This window comes from Ictalurus punctatus, chromosome 3 (genome assembly GCF_001660625.3).
Source record: "Ictalurus punctatus breed USDA103 chromosome 3, Coco_2.0, whole genome shotgun sequence".
In the NCBI taxonomy this organism is placed as follows: domain Eukaryota; kingdom Metazoa; phylum Chordata; class Actinopteri; order Siluriformes; family Ictaluridae; genus Ictalurus; species Ictalurus punctatus.
In genome coordinates this window covers 25,398,004-25,414,637 of record NC_030418.2, presented here as the reverse complement: position 1 = coordinate 25,414,637, position 16,634 = coordinate 25,398,004, and the positions used below count along the sequence as shown (strand labels likewise).

At 39.7% G+C, this 16,634-nt stretch overlaps 2 protein-coding genes across 5 annotated transcripts in view; one reads left to right on the top strand and one right to left on the bottom strand.

Annotated features, from left to right (window-relative positions):
* The window catches only part of ide (insulin-degrading enzyme), a 32,912-nt gene extending 21,796 nt beyond the window's left edge, over positions 1–11,116 (top strand). For all 3 annotated transcript variants that reach the window (XM_017463639.2, XM_017463638.2, XM_017463640.3), the window contains exons 16-25: positions 1,543–1,653; positions 2,966–3,086; positions 3,989–4,080; positions 5,005–5,116; positions 5,596–5,763; positions 6,768–7,040; positions 7,245–7,306; positions 8,299–8,371; positions 8,470–8,537; positions 8,621–11,116. In XM_017463639.2, coding sequence (XP_017319128.1) covers positions 1,543–1,653; positions 2,966–3,086; positions 3,989–4,080; positions 5,005–5,116; positions 5,596–5,763; positions 6,768–7,040; positions 7,245–7,306; positions 8,299–8,371; positions 8,470–8,537; positions 8,621–8,716 — 1,176 coding nt within the window. In that variant the 3' untranslated portion in view covers positions 8,717–11,116. The remainder of the gene's footprint in view (positions 1–1,542; positions 1,654–2,965; positions 3,087–3,988; positions 4,081–5,004; positions 5,117–5,595; positions 5,764–6,767; positions 7,041–7,244; positions 7,307–8,298; positions 8,372–8,469; positions 8,538–8,620) is intronic.
* Positions 11,117–11,286: 170 nt separating this feature from the next.
* The window catches only part of marchf5 (membrane-associated ring finger (C3HC4) 5), a 47,152-nt gene continuing 41,804 nt past the window's right edge, over positions 11,287–16,634 (bottom strand). Inside the window, exons 5-6 of one of the 2 annotated variants that reach the window (XM_017463649.3) lie at positions 14,892–15,076; positions 11,287–13,261 (exon numbers count right to left, since the gene is read on the bottom strand). In XM_017463649.3, coding sequence (XP_017319138.1) covers positions 13,145–13,261; positions 14,892–15,076 — 302 coding nt within the window. In that variant the 3' untranslated portion in view covers positions 11,287–13,144. The remainder of the gene's footprint in view (positions 13,262–14,891; positions 15,077–16,634) is intronic. The other variant, XM_017463650.3, reaches the window with a different exon arrangement.

Below are 16,634 nucleotides of genomic sequence, written 5' to 3'. Positions count from 1 at the left end.
ACAGTGGGGAAAAATGTGATCTCAGTGACATTGTTGGTGTCAGACAGGCTGGTTGGAGTCTTATCAGAAATTGCTGATCTCATGCATAAGTGTGGCTGATTTACATGCATAAGAGTCTCTAGAGTTTACATAGAAAAACAGTTCTGCCAGTGGAAATGCCTTTTTAATGAGCGAGGTCAGAGGAGAACAGTCAGACAGGCGAAAGCTGTTAGGATGCAGGTCATCGACATTGGAAAAATATCACCTGATCCTTTTCCCAATCTTCATCTGTCCACTTTTGGTGAGCCTGTGCCCAGTGTAGCCTCAGATTCCTGTTCTTGCCTGACAGAAGTGGAACCTGATGTGGTCTTCTGCTGTTGTATCCCTCAATGGTTCATATGTTTTGCATTCTGAGCTGATTTTCTGCTCACCACTGCTGTAAAGAGCGGTTATTTGAGCTACTGTAGCCTTTCTTTTAGCTTGAACCAATCTGGCCATTCTCCTATGACCTCACTCATCAACAAAGCTTTTTTGCACCATTCTGTGGACGTTCTACTGACGCTCCATATTAAAGTATCAGTGCTAATAATTCTAACACTATTTTAACATCAATGTAGAGATTACTTAGAAAAAGCAAACCACCATGCAGGATGTTCTGTTTTGATAAGCAATTAAGAAAAACCAGCTGAGCTCTTGAATCAGCTTCATTCATATGATCCATTAAATCACTGCTTTTCAATGGTTTTAGTAGCTTCATGAAACTGTTTCTTATTTCTCGCACTCGACTTTCCCTTTGATCAACGAGGGCAGCTCTGTTCTAACATTTGTGCTCGTGACGGCTCTCTGGTTTGTTGCCATACTTGTAGAAACTGTGAGAGAACGTTCTGTTCCAGGTAGAGGGTGCATCCTTAATAAACGTGCCAGTCTAACACACTGACTCTGCACCTGGAACTACTCATGCGCATCGCACTAAAATAATTAAATATAATTACTCAGTGCCACTGTGGCAGCTTCCATGTGTCAGACTGATGTTACAATGTAGCTAACAGTCTATAAATTGTTTGAAGTGAGGTTTAAGTAAAGCCAGTCCTGTGCAGGTGAAGAGGGAATGAAGTGAATAGTGTTTGTGTTTTTCCTCACATTTTTAAATCTGGTTGTATTACTCTGTGATTTGCATGCTTTTCTTTTACTTCCTTGAATATTCATTATTATTAATAAGCATACGGTATTGTGTTTAATAATTATAAACACAACCCCACTTCAATGTTGGTTGAGGCCAGATCAGTTCATTCTCAGTTCTTACCTGTGAGTGTGAGAGAGAGAAATCTCTTGGGGTTCTCCGTGTAACAACCGGCTGACATTTTGTTGAATAAAATGTAAATTAAATTAATAACATTTTCTGGACCGTGTGCCAGACTGGGTCTTGTGGGGGTGTCGGGTGTCACAGCTAGATTCACATTAGCAGTGCTTATCTCACAGTGCTGTGCTGAGCCCTGCATACACATGCCCACACATCACTTGGGTATGAAAGATTTTTGCACTAACATTGTCTTTCTGCTCCAGCTCTCGGTAAAGGGGTACAATGACAAGCAGCACATCCTGCTGAAGAAGATCATTGAGAAAATGGCCACGTTTGAGATTGACGAGAAACGCTTCGACATCATTAAGGAGGCGGTGAGCAGCGCACACATCTTACCGTTAAAACCCTTCCCAGCCAGCGCATAAATGTCCTGCAGCCCCTTTTGAAAACACATTGTCCTGTCCATATTAGCCAGCCTGAAGGGTTCCAATATAATCTGTGCCCAACAGTCTTCACTTCCATTTTGTGCCACATCGATGTTTGGTCTGTAGTGGCATTTATTCCAGCTGGAACTGAAGCGAAATTTGTCATTTTCTTACACTGCTGGAAGCCCTCCTTTATCAGAGTTATTATGCCTATAAATAATGTCAACGAGAATCTAATGTAAATTTTAATAAAAAATTGTTTCCCTGGGTTTAAAAAAAAAAAAAAAAAAAATTTCTGGCTCCAGTGGCTATAATATTATTGTACACATTTTAATAATGTGCTTATTTTTTATTAGAATGTTTGTCTGGGTCACATTTAGGGATTTCCCATGCCTCTATTGTCATGCTAAATCTTAAAAGCTGTATCTTATGGCGGTTTTCCACTGCACGGTACGACTCGACTCTGCTCGCTTTTTGGGGGGTTTTCCCACTGTGGATAGTACCTGGTACTTTTTTTTCTTTTTTTAAGTACCACCTCGGTCGAGGTTCCGAGCAAGCTGAGCCGATAGTAAATGTGAATCAGTCACTGAGGGAGTGAGGAATTCTCCTTAACGAGTGGTTCTGTATTGTGCTTGAATAAATGTCATTTAATACATACTTTGCGTATGGTAATATTCTATCAATTAAACATTATGTATCGTTTATCTCCTTTACAGATACAATTACAACAAAGTTTTCTGTATTAGATTTTTACATCTCGCTTGTTAGTGGTTTCCAAACAGGCGTTTATCGACGTCACTCCTGTCACGGCTGAGTCTAGTCCGAGTCGTATCGAGCACTATGTCAGTTCTAGAACACCGTTATTTTGCATCCTTAATAGGGTCCATGTTCAGTGAACAGGAATTGCGTTTGGAATACGGCCTGACCGAGTATTTGTACATGGCTTCAATAATACAACATTATTCCTGCACGAAGGCGAGTGGAAGATGGCAGAAGATGGAAGAAGCGAGCCGAGTCGAGCCCTACCTTGCAGTGGAACAGTGGCTTTAAAAATGGCTGTTTATATATTACATATTTTTCGTAACCATAAAATAACACCACAATTTCAGGTTTTAGTAACCTGATAACTGTGTGTTGGTGTAGAACTGGAAAGCCCGTCTAACCGTTTTAATCTTGTTTTACGAACTGAAGACGTAATTGTTTTTAGCAGCACTTCTGGCTTTGCTGTATTTTTATGGGAACTTATTTGGTCCGTTTGCAGTATATGAGGTCACTGAATAATTTCCGGGCGGAGCAGCCTCACCAGCATGCCATGTACTACCTGAGGCTGCTGATGACTGAGGTGGCCTGGACCAAAGACGAGCTCAAAGAAGCACTGGATGGTGAGTTGAATACATGCCCTTGCACCGCCACATAGTTGCATAAGTATGCTGGTGAGGATGAATCATTGAGATGAATAGCAAGATAGTTAGTGATCTTAACATGCAACATTTAGAACTTATTTACGTAACTGCAATTAAGCCTAACCCTAAATATGGCCCATTATGCAACTAATAATGCTTTTTGAGACTTGTTTTTCTGGATGATTCCGTGTCTTAAAGTGATTTGGGGTTTTTTGGTGAAATAGGTGTTTCTAAAGATAAGACACAATAATTACTTGCCTTTGGCTTCCACATGGAACAAGAATGCGACAGGAAAATTGCTCTTACAAACTCTGGACAGCTCCATGCCCCGTGAAAGCCTGTGGGCCCGTTTTGCATTTAGAAGCAGATGTTTCACATCATCATCTGCATCATTGATTTGTCTTATGATTGTTCTCCATTTCCTCCTTCTGTTCCCTTTGCCAAGGGCGGTTACGATATCTTTAGCTGTTAATCCAGATCAGATTTCTCCGTCTATCCTGTCCTTCAGTGTCAACCTCTCGATCAGTCTTTTACCCGTAGGTTGTTAATACTACTATCCATTTATATGTTCTCTAATTCCTCCGTTCTCATTTTGTTCCCCGGTTATATTAGCTCTTCCTACTTCAGTCGTTCGGCTCTGTCTGTATCTGGGTCAGACGCTGTGTGAATTTAGAGTGGCCATTCTATACTGTGCGAGTGTGCGCATGCATTTTTGTTTAGCGTGCAGAGGAAAAAGGTTTGTTGATTAGTATGTATTAAGGCATCTGCCTTCCTTTGTGCGTGTGTGTATACAAAGTAATTACACCCTGTTTTGCCGCTTTGCCTCGATAATGTCCGAGAATGGCTCAGTGATTGATTGCATATGCCTGAATCTATTTCAGATGTCACTCTGCCCCGCCTCAAGGCCTTCATACCTCAACTGTTGTCACGGTTACACATTGAAGCCCTGCTGCATGGCAACATCACAAAACAGGTTGGTTTGAAACCTGTGAAGGTTGATTTTGTGTGTGTGTGTGTGTGTGAGAGAGAGAGAAGTATGAGAAAAAGGAGAATGAGGCAGGTTTTCACTACACTACAAAAGATCTCTTGAGATGTGACTGACATGAACTCACCCCCTGATCCAGATAAATAAATAAGTGCCCCTAAGTACCCCAGCACACAAAAACCAGGTGTTTAAATGATGAGCAGCTCCTAGGTGGCTGATTATGAATCAAATTTATTAACCTAGCACTAGAAATATATATATTTTTTTACATTTAAAACAGTCTCTGTGCTTGTATTAAAAACTGATTCAGAGTGTCTAAGACATGAGCTCAGTTTGTGATCTCATCAGGCCGATCATGTCTAATACGTTAAGCAACTGGAAACTTTTTGCCGTAGAATCTGCCCAGCTAATATCAGTAGTGAATAACTGTGATTTTATCATGGTATCTTTTGAAATGTTTGACTATTGTTGAGTAAATCATTGAATGCGTCATCTCTGAAATCTCACACATTTCAGATGGGCAAATGTTTGTGGTCACCTGACCATCACTCCCATGTGCTTGTTGAAACATCTCATTCCAGTTAGCCCCAGGCACCTAGTGTTTATGGAATGGCAGGGGCAAATTTCTAATTTGCCTATTTCTGCATATTCATATGTCCCAGCAATTTTAACGTCCTTTTGATAATTGTAGTGATGAGAATTGACGGAAGGTTGAGGTTTCTAGAAAAGGAAAATCTGAAATGGTACACACAGTTAAGGATTCTTTATTTCAGTATTTGTCGCAAACCGATGGGTAATTGTATAAGCTGATTTTGATAGAGGCCAGTAATTTGATCAGTTACTATATTTGGATGTTTAGTAGCTTATGAGCAGCTTGTGAATAATTCTCTCCATCTGTGCCTGTTTCTGTAGTCTGCACTCAGTATGCTGCAGATGCTGGAGGACACACTAATTGAGCATGCTCACACCAAGCCCCTCCTCCCAAGCCAGCTGATTCGCTACAGGGAGGTGCAGGTGCCGGATGGTAAGTGTCGGAAGGTCCCCCCACGCACATCACATACTCTCTTTTATATAACCTCACAGCAGGACACACACGCAACCCTCACCCAGATTCCTAACATTACTGGCTAATGCTTGTGTAACGTATCCTGCAGCTGTGTCATGAAATCTTTCTGCTTTAATATTGCATTACTGGTGCTGGTTCTGAACTGCGCAGGGTACAGTGAAACAGTAGTAAATGGGAGCTCAAGGCAAAAGCAGTAGCGCAGTTGGACTCTCATGGAAAGCTGGCTGTTTCCAGTGCTAGACGCTTACTAATTGCTCATTATAGCTTTTCATTAACCAGACCCGTCATTTAAGGTTGCTTGTTGTGTTGTTTTGAATTGCTTCAGATTCGTATAAAATGTGTACAAAATGTCCATGATTTGTGTGTCTGTTTTGTATTTTTGTACGTGTGTGTCTGTCATGACTCCTTGTCTAAGTCCAGTTCTCTGTGGTTATCAGGTGGCTGGTATGTGTACCAGCAGAGGAATGAGGTCCATAATAACTGTGGTATAGAGATTTACTACCAGACGGACATGCAGACTACACATGACAACATGCTGTTGGAGCTCTTCTGTCAGATCATCCACGAGCCCTGCTTCAATACACTGCGCACCAAGGAACAGCTGGGTATGTTGTACGCACGTGAAACCAGTGTATATCGGGACGGCAGGAACATCTTTCACTATTCGGATACCATTTGATTTGTATTATTAGTGTATTCCAAGGCAAGGGAAAAAAAAAAATCCTCTTTTGAATGTGTAAGATACCTTGTTATCTTTTTAGTCAGCAAATGCTCAAGTCTATTGAAACGGTACATAGTAACATTTTTGCCCCAATGAACTTAGTTGCTTAATGTAGGAAAATGCTTCTGGAAAATTTTTTTCCAACAGACAATTATTGGCGTCTGACAGTTTTCTGTGTGAAGAGTGGATATTTAGGTGGATCTTAGCAGTCTAAGAAATGAAAAATCTAGTTAAATATCTGCATAAAGAAAACTCGAGTACTACTACTACTACTGTTAGTGACCCAAAAGTCTCCATACATAGGGGACTGTGTTTGCGAGCACCATGTCGGTTGTGTCTTCGTTAGTGGATGTTCGTGGACATCCACTTACTTGGTTTTTCCGCAGCACATCCAGTCTTTTTGAATTGGTTAATAAATTTGGTAACAGTGTTGGGTGATGTGCTTGCGTTCTTCTTTTGTCAAAGGCATTCTTATAGCCTGCCTATCTCTCTATTTATCTATCTATCAAAAATGTTTATGCTTCCCATTTTTTTTTTATATAACTTTCTCTTGTTTATCTTGTATTTTAATATTATTGTTAAGCACCAGTACACCAAGACAAATTCCTTGTACAGGTAAACCCACAGTACTTGGAAATATTTTGAGATACTGGATTTTTGATTTCCATGAGCTGCTGTAGCTGCAACAGCTGCTGCAGCTGTAATTGTCTAGATTAAAACAAAAGTTTCACTTTAAGTGTAATGGATCTAGCATATATGAAAGTTCCACTTTTTGAATTAAATTATGGAAAAAAAAAAAACACTTTTCCACGATGTTCAAATGATTTGAGATGCGCCTGTATGCTTTTTCCAGCATACCGTTTGAACGTGGTATCTCTTTTCCATCAGGCTACATTGTGTTCAGCGGTCCACGTAGAGCTAACGGCGTGCAGGGGCTTCGTTTCATCATCCAGTCTGAGAAAGCCCCTCACTACCTCGAGTCACGGGTGGAGGCCTTTCTCAAGACCATGGAGAAGAATGTGGAGGAGATGAGCGATGAAGCCTTCCACAAACACATTCAGGCCCTGGCCATCCGCCGCCTTGACAAGCCCAAGAAGCTGTCAGCTGAGTGCGCCAAGTACTGGGGCGAGATCATATCCCAGCAGTACAACTTCGACAGGGGTGAGCAGCACACATTCGACTGTACTCCATACAACTAGACACACTAATATATGGAGTGTTTGTTTTTTGTTTGTTTTCTCCCCTCCCTCAAAGCTGCTTTAAGATAAACATGCAATTGCTAATGAACGTCCTGAGGCAAAGCTCTCTCACAGGTTTGACACGATTCTTTCTCTCACAGGTTTAACACAATTCTTTCTCTCACAGATAATATTGAAGTTGCCTATCTGAAGACGTTAACGAAGGACAACATTATGCAGTTCTACAAGGTACGTGTCTCACCTTCTCATTTGTACCAAATGCTCAAATTTCTCCCAGTATAGCAGAGTATTGGCACCAACCCAACTCTAGAATTCTCCATGCCCTGGTCAAGTTCCTGGGTCTGTTCCCAACAAGGGCTGCAACTAACAATTATTTTGATAATCGATTAATCTGTCGATTATTTCTTCGATTCATCGATTAGTTGGACTAAAAGGCACATTTTTTTTCAATTCTGCCCAGTGTTGTCCTTCAAACATTGTGCAAAGGATTTTTAAAATATTAACGTTATATTTTGAAAACAAAAAAAGCTTTAAAGCAGAAGTTAAATCACTATATTAAAAATGCTATGAAAAAGAAAAACGCATAGACTAAGTGTTAGCTGGTAAGAGGTTGAATGTTCTGCAGTAACACACACATTCACTCATCTGAACACACTAACATGTTACTTTATTCTGTAAATATATGACACTTTATCTATATACGATTACATGTTCTAACCCCATTACAGTTACTGCTCTCAAACACAGTTGTGCACTTTTCCCTCAGCGGTTCACTCCGTGACCTCTGCTGTTTTTCACGTGTTTTATTCATAGAAATGTTTTTCACCATTGTGAAGTGACGTCACTGATGCGGGGTTATCCACAGTGATGCCACAGACCCAACCAATCCATAATGACATCTATTGTTGATTATCGATTAGTTGTTGCAGCTCTAGCCATAACGCAAATACCTGCGAACGTAGGACGAGTTAACCAACAGATGACCTGATTTTAGATTTTGGAATTGATCCAAACAGAGTCAAGGTCATAGCAAGGTGACTGAAATAGTTTTTTCATCATCTGCTTCGTTCCTGCTTTAAGTAGATTTTAAGGTAACTTCTGGCAATTAAATTAGGAACAAGAAGGAGTAGACTTCTTGACGAAAGAGGCAATCCTGTCCATGCCATCGGCGTCGAGTTCTACTTGTTCTCACAGTTTCTCTCTCTCTTCTTGCTCTAAAGGATCTGCTGTCTATTGATGCTGCTAAGAGGCACAAGGTGTCCGTACACGTGCTGTCTCGGGAGATGGACTCCTGTAAGTACTCGCCCGAGTTTGTGTGTGTTGCAGAGAACAGTGTGTTGGATGGATAGCAGTTTGATTGTTCAATATTGTGTTGCTTGTTCTAATACCAGGCCCAGTGGTGGGCGAGTTCCCAGCTCAGAATGACGTCAATCTCGCTCCTGCTCCTTCTCTGCCTCAGGTAACACTCTTCTATCATCTGTGTGTGTGTGTAACCAATTTTCTGTTTCTGCACTGATAGTCCTGTATGTTTTGTGTTTTCAGCCCGTGGTGGTCCAAGACATGACGGAGTTTAAGAGGAGTCTGCCTCTCTTCCCTCTCGCTAAACCTCACATCAACTTCATGGCTGCCAAACTGTGATCACACCATTTACAGAGCACTGCTGGGTTTGACTGAGACACGCAGCACCCCTGAGTTTAGAGCCAGTAACACCATCTTCTGTGTGTGTGTGTGTGTGTGAGTAAAAGAATGACTTGGCAGAGGGGTAGCAGTGATGAGTCACCGTGTTGGCTACACTGCGATCACAGAGGAGCCGTTTAAAATCACTTAACACACAGCTGTTTTAGAGAATACAAATCCGATTTGATTAATCAGGAATAGTTCATGTAGGTGTTGAGTGCTGACCACAGAGATGTTTTACTTTTGTGTTCACCTGATCATTATGGTAAGGTTCAGTTTTTCATTTCAGACATGCTGGAAATATTTTCTTTACTGTGCTTCTTGAAGAGAGAATCAACATTTTAGCAATCACCTTTTTTTCTTTTTCTCTCTTTACCCAGAATCTAGGAAAAGCACTGATATTTTCCCCTTTGCGTGCAGGTTAAACAGTCACTTCTGCTCGCTTAGATTCACTTCTCGACGCCTGCGTTTTTACTCTATTTATTACTTTTACAAATCGACTGAGGGAAGAGGTTTCTGAATTTTGTTCCATTTTCAACAAGCTGCATCTGTTTACCTTTAATCTCGTCATGTCGCATCATCACTGATGTGTCGATGCTTGCTTTCTTTCTTTTAGTCCGGCAGCTCTCGAATGCCAGCAGTATGGTAACGCGTGATGGAGTGATGCGACTGCCTCCTTCAACTTTAGAACACTACGAACAGCACAGTGTCCACGTTATTCGATATTCTGCTACATGTCCGTTTGCTAATCCTGCAGATTTCAATTTATTCTATTTTGATAGTGTTCAGGACTGTACAGCGCTGTACATATGCTGACATTGGAGTGATCAGATTTTGGGTAAATAGAGAATTTGTGTTGAATTGCTAGAATGTCGAGTTATTGAGCCCATTCCCCCGAAACTGCATCACTTTGAGTTTGAAAATGCTCATGCAACAGACTGTCTACATGTGGTTTCTGTACCAGAAATATTTTGGCCTTAAGTAAAAAAAAAAAAAAATTATAATATTTTAAATCCAGTGAAAGGTTTTAAAAATCTGGTATTTTATTTGAACTAGTTTAACGTTTTGGAGGAGCTGTTTTAGGCTACCGAGTAGATGGGCATGAAGCAGTTTTATTAGATTGCTTTTCTTAAGGATCATACTCAAAGTGATTGTTATGGCTTTTTATTTTATTTGAAGTTGAAGGAGAACTTTAATAAATCATTTTTAAATATAATTTATTTTGTTACAATGTTTCTTGAAAAATGAGCATTGTGTTTCTAGTGATTATACGAAGCCAAAGGATGCTCAAGTTTAAAAAGTCCACTGTTTCCACTTTCTCAGAGAGTGGTGGGGTGGTGGTTTTTGTTTGCGGGAGGAAAATCAACTCGCTGGCTGTAGATTTTTGGGTTCAGATGTGAACACGGACACCCTTTATCAGGCCCTTTGTGTGGTTTAATCCGAACCCGTTCTCGCTGGACATAAATATGCACCTCAAGTTAAGAGCAATAATATCACAGAGCGTCTTAAACCTGACGTCCTGCATGTGCGGTTAGGTCTCGATCAGGTCAGTGATGGAATATTAGGAAGCACTTCAGAGCCGTTTTACACACGTCTGTTTCCTCTGCATGGCGCATGTGGTGGTAGATACTGTAAGCATCTCTCAGGTCTCGACTAGCCTTGCCAAGCCTAACCACTGCACTGTTGTCGATGATGTTTTTTGTCGATGGCAAAACCAGCTTTGTGTTTGACCTCCTGAACAGTCTCAGGCCTGCAACTATAATGCTGCATTTACTAGACAAATACTACACAATGACTGTGCTGGGGTAAAGAGGTTATTCCTCCTGGGATCAGAACCACACTCAACATTTTAAAGTCTTTCCCCTATGACTGAGAAACCGGGTCATCTCAACTTCTAGTTATTTATTTCTTACTCCCCAGATGTATAGTGCTCGTTTTTCCTCTTCTTTTTGTTGCAAAACTGTACAGCAGTATATAGTGTGGACTGTTTCGAATGGCTCCTTTAACCAAATAGAGGCGTTGTATTTAAAACTAACCCATTAAGTTTAACCCATAATGTTTTAGAGAATGGGGGGGGGTAATAATAATGGAGTTGGGTTGCAGTGTGAATTTATAACAGAAACATAAGTTAAGCTATACAGTTAATTACAGCTAACCAGTATATACAAGGTGACAGTAAATGCTTGTGAAACATATACATTTGACGATTTAGAAGAAATCAGAACCAGATGATGAGCACCAGTCAGCATGTGAAAGAATTGCTGGGAAATAACACAAACATCTGTCTAAGGGGTTTTTAGAGCTCTACTGAATGGTACTGCTGCAACTGAATCTGTCATACAATTAAAAGTGATTAAATGACCCCTGGACTGCTTCTTGTTACAGACTGTTGCTATGTATAATTTAACATTTATCAACAAGATCCACAGATAAAAGTGCACCATCGTCAGTTCTTCGGAAATTATGTAGATGGATATTTGGCAGCCTGATTTCAATTACAATTTTAAAAAAAAAGTCCATACGCCACATAGTCAAGCATTGGAAAAATACATTTATTCACAAATCAACCTTAACTGTAAATTCAGATGCAATATGTATATACAAGTCATACATTTATACATCTATGCTTTGTGTTTGGCGTTATGGTGAGCCAGAGTTCTAGCATATTCAGAGAACTTGTTCGAGACACGGTGATTAAATGGCAATAAGCTGGTAAAGATAACCCTGTGGTTTTTATCAAACTTTTTTTTTTGGTAAGTGTGAACATTTTCTACAAGTTTTCTGGATTAAATCATGTGTTAAGTGTCTAACAAGTGCTATAATGCTAACGCAGCTACTCAGCATTAAGGACTGAAGTGACTGCATCAGGTTGAAACAGCTGAGCACAAGGCTGCCGTCAGTCATTATTGGCATGCGTGGTTTTCCCAAAAAAGAAAAAGAAAAAAAAACAATCCCTCCTTTTTAATACATTGATAGCTGTAGCGACACTCCCCCTGTTCTGATCATGTCTCCTACAACGTTAGTACTGATCACAGAGAAAGAAAGCCAGTTAAATCAATCATCCGTTAGACATTATAACCATCGCATAAATTCAGTATATTAATGCACCCAGGTCCTGTAGTAAAGCATATACGTTCATCCTGTGCCTTATTTATTCCTCGTTCCTTTGGAGACAGCTTAGCTCCAGAAGAAAGTCCAGCAGCGACATCACGTCAGAGTGATTAGGAGAAGTCTCAGGTGTACCACGGAGAAATGGATTAAAACACTTCATGAGGATCATGATGAATGAGTGAAGGTTGGGTAAGTGATGAAACTCGCCTTGTCCATACATCAAAGATTACGGTTTTTCCGGGAGTTTGATTTTCCAAACCGCGTGAGGACGCGATAATCAGGGACTCGTTTTCTTTTCCATCATTAAACAGCACCAGAAATTAATCAGCTTAGATATGTTAGTTCTAAATAACATCTTTAACTTTATTTGAAGGTCAGATTATTCTTTAGAAATAAATCTTGGGATGAGCAATGACACATCTAATCCCTTTTTAGTATCTTGCACATTCTCTAGAATATCAAAATTGACTAGTAATTTGGATTTTCCTCATAATGTCTTTCATTACACCAAACTGAGGGAGGCTTTTCAAGCTTGAAAGATTCGACATTAATCATGGTGTAGATGCGATACTCCAGCTCTCATAGCACCTCATCATTTTACACCTGAGACAGGTTTCTGGACACATTAATACTAGTCTAAACTGAAAATACATTGAAGGTTCAAATTTTAGTTTCAGACTTGCTTCAACCTGCATCCAGAATCCCAGTGTTCATCTCCGTTAAAATATAATGCAGGCTGAGCACATGGTGCTACACGTATACCTTTATACAGTAGTGTCACTGATTTGTTAACGTCACCCAGTCAGCACTGAAAGCGTATTCACCAAAAGGCAATATTCCTAATCCAGCTCACCTTCAGAGTAGTGTTTATAAAATCAATCATTTATTCACATAAAACTCTTTTAGAATTCCACATGTCCTACTCTTAATTTAAAAATACAACAACTTATAAAACAGAAAAGACGGAACCTCTCCCAGCTCTGATTATAACACGGGAGAGGAAGTCTGAATCTTTACATGGAAGGACGAGAGAGAGAGAGAGAGAAAATAAAATAAAATCACATTCTCAGGGAGAGACAAAACTGAACAGCTTACGTGAATCGGAAATGCATCAGTGTGTACTCCTCTCAAATACACAGCAGCTGCAGTAAAGCCTGTTTCAGCAGCAGTCATCTGTATTCGCTCTGCAGCACACACACACACACACACAGCAGGTGGCATGGAGGTCTCGGTGATGTCTCAGTCTGTAAAGGGCTATGGACGTTCGCTCTCGGCCACTCAGGCCTCCTCCGGCTCGGGGAAGTTGAGGATCTTACGATGGGCCTGGCGGAGGTACTGCTGCTGTTTGAAGTACACCTTAAACGCACCCTTAATGGCCACAAATGCAATGCCACCCTGCGGAAAGAGGAAGCATCGTGATGTACTATGATTGCTAATGTACAGGACACTGGTGAGACGAGATGTGAGCACAAATGTCTCATATTCAGTCATTTTTCAAGAGCAGTGTATAAATAGTTATTTAAAATGGTTTCCTGGTCCTATTCCGCAGTAAAGACGATTACGTTGAAGTCTGGGCAAAATAACTATTACAGTAGATTGTATAAGGAATAAAACATGACGGTGAACTGTTAAAAGGAAAATAATCCACAACGGAGTGGTATGATACAGCCTGATACACGGCGTAATGATTTACCACCCTAAAGTAGATTATTTTACAGTAGCTGCATTTCCTCTAAAATACGACGCCGCAGGCGTCGTATTTTATTCCTCTTACACAACAGCTATTTGCCAACGCTACCAATTTTTTCTTTATTAAAGAACACCTCGTAAGTTTTTACCCCTTTATAGTTAGGTTTGATGTTGTGGGAGTTAGTTCTTGTTGCATTGCTTAATGTTATAGCAGCTACAAACAGTGGTTTCTCACCAGCCTCTTATTAACTCTCAGAGAGAGAGTACAAGATAAGCGCACAGCTCGTCAGTTTCAGAGAAAACAAAATGCAAAGCCGTGTCCAAAAACAGAAGGTTACAGCTATGCTCTTAAAGCATGTATGCTGGGGACACCTTCCAAAAATGCTAAAAAGAAAAGGCCTTCTCACAGAAAAAAACCTCACGTCTACAATGACACATTTTCAAACATCAATTAAACCAACTTTATATTATGGGAGTGATCTATTAGTAACGAGGCAGCGTTGCTCCTCACTCGCAGTGTAGACGCAGTAATAAACAGTGTAGCGCCAGTCAGATCTATATTGTCTAATCACGGTCCAAGTACAATCAAAGTAAACAAGTAAAACAATATGCCTAAAGGCAGCGAGTAACAAACCATAAGGTGCATGAAAGGGAGATTATTACTAATTTAGGATTGTAGTTTAATATATATATATATATATATATATATATATATATATATATATATATATATATATATATATATATATATATATATATATATATAAAAAACTTTTTAGTCTGAAGTTTATAACTATAACTCAGTTTGTGGATTTTATTTAAAATAAATGAAAAAAGAGGCCAAAAGTTTTTCATTCGATTAATTGTAGAAAATAAATCGTGTCAATTAATCGATTATGGAAATAATCATTAGTTGCAGCCCTAATATTAAAACAAGTGCATGAAAATAAACCTGTGGTTTCAGGTGCAGCTGGAACTACTGTCAGATCTGCTGTTATGGAAAACCATCACCATCGTACCCAATCAGAATTGAGAATTAATCAGTACTCTGGTATACATCCAAGTTGCTTTTCTGAGAGTTACATTATCACTATTTTCACAACACTAACCAAAAAGTAGCTGACCAATTGTCTTTCACTAGCAAAACTGACCACTGCATGATGGCGCATTGTGACAATTTCCTCTAGTATCCCCATGATGTCATTTTATATGCCATCCTTATTGCATTCGCATGGAAGAGATCTTTGAGACTCAAACAAGTCCAATGGTCCTTATTTACTACCACCAGATGAGCATTTTTTTTAAAAAGAAAAAGAAATAAAGGTTAGCTGTATACCAGGATGGTCCTCTGCAGGTTGGAGTTGACTCTGCTGAACATGAGCTTGCCCACGATGGTGGCGATGGTGGGAAACACCAGCGCTCCACACAGGATCCGAGTAGCTGATACGTGATCGGCTAACGGACTCGCCTCAGCAGGGATTCTGGGAACTGGACAACCAATACCTGCAAAACAAGGGTGGTCTGGACTCAAAATAAATAAAGCATCAACAGCTGGAGGATGGATTTACAGATGGTGCTAATTATAATTATGCTTCTGAAAATACTGTAAGTGAACTTGCCCAATTACCCACGCTGCAATACTCGTGTATATACACGTATACATATATATGAGAGGTCTGACGTAGTGTGTGGAGATAAAAGTGCTGATATCTAGGCAGTGTAACTGAACAACAGCGCTGTACAATTGACAGAATGTGACGGTTCATTTTCTATATCAGCACAGCTTAGACTGTAATGCCGCCTGTCAATCAAAGGATAAGTTTATATTAAATGGTAGTAATGTGTTATTGTTTCTATAGCAACATCTCATTCACAGGGACTTGTATGGTGGATGATCTACACAATGAAGGGCCAATCATCAACAGATTGAAAAATAATTCTTGGTTATTTAACAAACATTGATATGGTGAAGCTTTCTGTTGAGGGGACGTTTATTAAACAATTATGAAATCTTTCTGTTTTGTGGTAACGAACACTTGACATTTTAGAACGTTAAATGTAACTATATAAGAATTTCCCATGATTCGTTGTTCATTTATAAATTACATTTTGGAATCGCTGACAAATCACTGTGGCATAAGAGGAATAAAACTGTAGGACCTGCTGTTCTAGGAAAAGTAATTCCCCTTCATGTCAGGCCACATCACACCACACTGTGCTTGATTGTTTTCCTCCAACAGCACAACCAGTCATGTTCTAAGCATTACTTATTAGATTACTAATTCTTCATCATAATATTATTATTATTATTATTCATAACCCACATATTTTATTATACACACACTACAGTATGTAAGTGTAAGTAAACTTGTGGGATGAACTGAAGAGGAGAGCCCACTAGCATGGACCTCGAAATTTGAAGGATCTGGAGAGATTCTGTATGAAGGAAAGGTCTCAGATCCCTTACCATGTATTCTCCAACCTCATCAGGCATTATAGGAGAAGACTCCGCTGTTATCTTGGCAAAGGGAGGTAGCACAAAGTACTGAATAAAAGGGTGCCAATAACTGTTGCACTTATATTTACCAGAGATTTTTTTTTATATATATATAAATCTGTGTTTTGTTTGCAATTGTTTGATATCCATGAGAGCAGAGTATTTTTGTGAATTCTTTTAACAAAAAGATCAAAAGTTTAAACAATAATGATAATTTTTTGCTCATATTTACCAAGGGTGCCAATATTAGTGGAGGGACTGTATGAGGTCAGATGGTATTTTTGGCTCATACTGTACATTTCATATAAAAGTATGAATAATTGATTTGCTCCCTTGACATTTTCCTTAAACAAATCAATGCAAAACTCCTTCACAGTTGAGATCTGATGGCTGATTTCGAGAAATCTGGGCTGTTTTAGACCAAGTGACACACAGCAAATCATTTCCTGCCAAACACTTATACGATCTGCACAGCACTGTAACGGAAATAGTCAGCAAGAGCTAATGCAGTAGTCTTCCACCAGGTTGCTCTCAGGTGATTAGTCCAGATAGAGTTTGTGAAGCGAGATTAATCTTATAGTC